Source organism: Arachis ipaensis, chromosome B03 (assembly GCF_000816755.2).
Source record: "Arachis ipaensis cultivar K30076 chromosome B03, Araip1.1, whole genome shotgun sequence".
Classification (NCBI taxonomy): domain Eukaryota; kingdom Viridiplantae; phylum Streptophyta; class Magnoliopsida; order Fabales; family Fabaceae; genus Arachis; species Arachis ipaensis.
In genome coordinates, this window is record NC_029787.2 from 119,114,516 (window position 1) to 119,119,099 (window position 4,584).

Consider the following 4,584-nt stretch of genomic DNA (forward strand, 5'->3'; position numbering starts at 1 on the left):
TTTTAGCTTTGTTCTAATATCCTATTACGCTAAATTATCCATGATGAGCTCACTTATCTACTCAAACAAGTGCGGGAGTTCAAATCTCGTCTTATGTATACAACAACTCATTAGTCGCGACAGACCCTTAAATAGAGTTTAAATCTGCAGCGAATTAGTTTTTAGCCTTTCAAACTGCGAGATATGGCAAATATATATATAAGAAATCAATCAATATTAGCCAAGTAACCAATGGCATCGATGGTAAGTATGTAACCTCCAAAGGAGCTCAAGTTAACGGTCGAATGCTGCGGAGACTGGAGAGTGGAGAGTGCTCAACCACCAACCTCTACAACTGAACTATTCCCCCATCAAATGAAATGTATATATAAATAAAATGCCCCCTATTAACAGCAACATCTTAAGGATTGATTAAACCCACATACACATTTATGATGACAAACTCAAGAGGTGATGAAAACAAACATGTAGCGGTCTTTGCTTTCCCCTTTGGCAGCCACCTTGAGCCTCTCTTAAACCTTGTTATCAAGCTAGCTCATGCAGCCCCAAACTGTTCATTCTCATTCATTGGCACTCATAAATCCAATGAAATTCTTTTCTCAAACCCCAACAACAATATCCCGGATAACATAAAGGCCTATAGCATCAGTGATGGAATCCCAGAGGGTCACATTCTGGGCTCCCACCCAGTTGAAAAGATTGATCTTTTTCTCAAAACTGGCCCACACAACTTGCAACAGGGCATAGACTTGGCAGTTGCTGACACAAAGCAGAGAGTCACTTGCATCATTTCTAATGCTTTTGTCCCTGATTCTCTCATTGTTGCACAGAACCTTCATGTTCCTTGGATTCCCGTTTGGCTTGCCATGTCATGCACACTCTCATCTCATTTTTACACTCACGCCATAAGGGACCACTGTGCCAATGCCACTGTCGGAGAAACAATCTCCTTGGGGAATTTTCTACCTGGTTTGTCGATGGTCCGCGTTGAAGATTTGCCACAGGATGTTATCGATGGTGGTGAGAATGAGACGCTGTTTTCGAAAACATTAGCTTCACTTGGTAGCATGCTGCCTCAAGCTAAGGCAGTGATCATGAACTTCTTTGAGGAATTAGACCCACCATTGTTTGTTCAAGACATGAGATCCAAGCTGCAGTCTTTGCTCTACCTTGCACCTTTGTTGGCATCATCACCATCATCAGCTGAAGAAGACGCAACTGGGTGCTTGTCATGGTTGGATAAACAAGGTGCTAGATCAGTGGTGTATGTTTCCTTTGGGACAGTGGTGGCACCACCACCTCATGAGTTGATGGCGGTGGCGGAGGCATTGGAGGAAAGTGGCTTTCCATTTCTATGGTCGCTGAAGGACAATGTCAAGAGTGTCTTGCCAAATGGGTTTATTGAGAGGACAAGCATGCGGGGGAAAATAGTGCCTTGGGTTCCTCAAACTGAAGTCTTGGCACACAGTTCCGTGGGAGTGTTTGTGACTCACTGTGGTTGTAACTCTGTGATTCAGAGCATTTGCAATGGTGTTCCTATGATATGCAGACCATTCTTTGGAGATCAAGGAATAACTGGTAGAATGGTGCAGGATGCTTGGGAGATTGGGGTCCTGGTCGAAGGTAGGGTGATCACCAAGAATAGGTTGGTTAAAAGCATGAATCTGATTCTGGTGGATAAAGAAGGCAACAAGATTAGGGAGAATGCAATTAAGGTGAAGAAGATTGTGGAAGTTGCAGCTAAGCCAGATGGGAAAGCAGCTCAGGATTTCAACACTTTGGTGGAAATAATTTCTACTTAACTAAAGATGGCGCAAGTTATTATTAGCTCTAGCCCTGCAATCACTATAGATAATGAGATGTCACCAATAAACTATTAAAGTGGGTGGTTTGGGAACAAGAAATCAAGAATGCAGTGTTTCATCAAGTTGGTTTTATAAATGTAGTTCTTTACTTCACTTCTTTTCCACATCCCATTGATAAATGCTACTTATCACCTTAACCGCTTCCTTGTGTTTACATCTTAGCATTTGATTCGTCATTTAGACATGATTAAGGTTAATGACATGCATGTTACTGTGATTTTATCATCATCTTGGAAGCGCTTTTTATTTTTCCCCCTCTTCCTTCAAGCTCAATTACTTTTGGATCAAACTTGCTAGATTTGATTCCGATCAGTAAAAAGAAACGGATTTGTTATCATGGACCATAAAATCATGTAGTCCACACGCAGAAACGAGAGATATGTGAGATGAGAAGTAGAAAAAACAAGGAAAATGAAGAGCATGAGACCTTAACATTGATTTTATTCAAGTGTTTCAGAAACAATATGTACTTCTTCATGCTCAGGTTCTCAAGATTTTTGAGAGGTAGGCATTGCCAAGTTAACCTTGCCACCACCAGCTGCAGAATCCTTCCATTGCTGAGTTATTGTTTTGATCTGTGTATAGAAGTTAACTCCTGCCTTGCCTGCAACAAACAATATCAAATTCAAATTCAAGCCTATATCACGAGTAAAATGACAAAATGTAATCCTCCTAAATAAATAAGCACGGAAGGGCCAGCTTTGAGATAAATCACTCTACCATAGAAATTGAGATCCCCTGCAAATGATGCCTTGTTGCCAGTAAATGAGAAAAAGGGCAAAGGAACTGGAATAGGGACATTGATGCCAACCTGGTGCAAATACAGTAACGGATCGTGATCCATAACATTGCTATATGCATTTCTTAATGTGGTAGAAGGGAAAGTCATCAATTGGTGAAGTAGGCAATAGCAGACTCCAATGTGTATACTAATAATTGAAATTCATTTACACTGTAATTCGAACTTCTAAGAACCACTTATGTAACATTACCTGTCCAGCCTCAATCTCAGTCTGAAATTTCCTTGCAGCAACACCCGAGGTAGTAAATATTGAAGCACCATTACCATACCTGTTGTCAAGTTCAGATTTCAGAACGAGGAACAAAGCAGTTTAACCAAAGGCAAACAAGGTGTTGTAAAACCAAATACTTGTTTTGGTTGACAATGTTTATGGCGTCATCCAAGCGCTCAGCCTGATGATAAAAAGACAGCAGAAATACACCGAATCAGTACATCCTTATATGGAAACAAGAATAAAATATTCAAGATAAATGAATCTGTTAAACGAAAAGGAAAAGATAAAACTAAAGAAAAAATAAAAAATTATTTTAATTGAAAATATTTTGGTTTAGAAACATTTATCCACAATTTGAACATCAATAATCAGTTGGGAGGTCAATTGCTTTGAATCAGGGAAACTTTTACAAGAATTGAATTTTTGTTATTTTCCCATTATAAGAAGGGTGAGAGTGACAAATAGACCTACCTCCATCGCAAGAAGAACTGGGCCAAAAATTTCCTCCTGCACAGACCATGGTACATACAGTCAAGTTGAATACTTGGATATAAATTAAAACTTCAGGTCTCTATGAAATTCATTTCAGTAGAAGCTTTAGAGATTGATAAGAAAATACCTGGTAGCACTCCATGTTGGCATTAACATCCGATAGGAGGGTTGGGCCAACAAAATTTCCAGACTCATATCCAGGTACCTACTTATCATGCATATATGAATGGATAAGCATTAGGATTTTTTTTTTTTTCCAAAAAAAAAGGGAGAAAAAATAATGAGTTAAAAAAGAACCTAACACGTATAGGTGAAACAGAGGCCTAGGCAAGCACTGCTCTATCTTTATACAAACAGCCAATGGAATATAAATTATAATAATGAACCAAAATATATTTCTTTACATTTTCCATTATACTATCCATTTGACGGTGCTTTATTGCTAATGAGAATATAGTCAAATCAGGGGAAAACAAGCTACAAAAATCAATAAGCAACAGAAATCTGGATATCAAAGTTAAGCCAAGAGTTCTGTTGGTGTGCTAAGTCACTTTGGCATCATATTTATTATTTTCTTCCAAGCACGACAACCTTGGAAATTTTTGGAAAGGTTGTGGCAAAAGAGATACATGCATAAAAGGCTCTATTTCTCTTCCCGGTATTTAAATGGTTAACTGACACATGAATTTAGCTACCTACCAAATCAAATTATATTTGTTTCGCCCCCTTTATGCTTTTCTACCTATTCTCTATTTCCAATAAGGATGTGGAGTACTTGAAAAAAATAACAATATAAAGGCAGAAAAGCTACCACTATATTTCTTCCATCAAGCAGTAGTCTGGCACCACTGTCAACCCCAGATTGAACTAATCTGTGTATCCGCTCCTTTGCCTGTGAAACCAAGTATACAAAGATGTTGGTGCGGAAACGATACTATGAAGATCAGCCACTGTGATTTTTACTTCAAAGTTCAAACCCACATCCCAGAGAAGAGTAAACGCAGAATCATAAAGAAAACCTGTTTGCTGATGACTGGACCAAGGTCAGTATCATGCTCAGTTCCAGCATTTACTTTAAGGGCTTTGGCACGCTCAACAAGTTTAGTTTCCCTGGAAAAATATGTGAAGGATGTAATCATTTGAATATATATTTCAAGTACATCATTAAAGTTGATTTCTGAAAACCAAAAAAAAAAAAAATACTGATCTCC

At 38.6% G+C, this 4,584-nt stretch overlaps 2 protein-coding genes across 2 annotated transcripts in view; one reads left to right on the forward strand and one right to left on the reverse strand.

Annotated features, from left to right (window-relative positions):
- LOC107631056 (anthocyanidin 3-O-glucosyltransferase 7-like) lies at positions 208–2,029 on the forward strand. The gene has a single exon (XM_016334374.2). The coding sequence runs from the start codon at positions 432–434 to the stop codon at positions 1,800–1,802; it is 1,371 nt and encodes a 456-aa protein (XP_016189860.1). The 5' UTR covers positions 208–431; the 3' UTR covers positions 1,803–2,029.
- LOC107631055 (methylmalonate-semialdehyde dehydrogenase [acylating], mitochondrial) overlaps positions 2,179–4,584 on the reverse strand; it is a 5,737-nt gene continuing 3,331 nt past the window's right edge. The window contains exons 12-19 of the mRNA XM_016334373.1: positions 4,393–4,483; positions 4,185–4,265; positions 3,501–3,578; positions 3,353–3,388; positions 3,016–3,059; positions 2,858–2,936; positions 2,586–2,676; positions 2,179–2,469 (exon numbers count right to left, since the gene is read on the reverse strand). Of these exons, the coding sequence (XP_016189859.1) occupies positions 2,354–2,469; positions 2,586–2,676; positions 2,858–2,936; positions 3,016–3,059; positions 3,353–3,388; positions 3,501–3,578; positions 4,185–4,265; positions 4,393–4,483 (616 nt within the window). The 3' untranslated portion in view covers positions 2,179–2,353. The remainder of the gene's footprint in view (positions 2,470–2,585; positions 2,677–2,857; positions 2,937–3,015; positions 3,060–3,352; positions 3,389–3,500; positions 3,579–4,184; positions 4,266–4,392; positions 4,484–4,584) is intronic.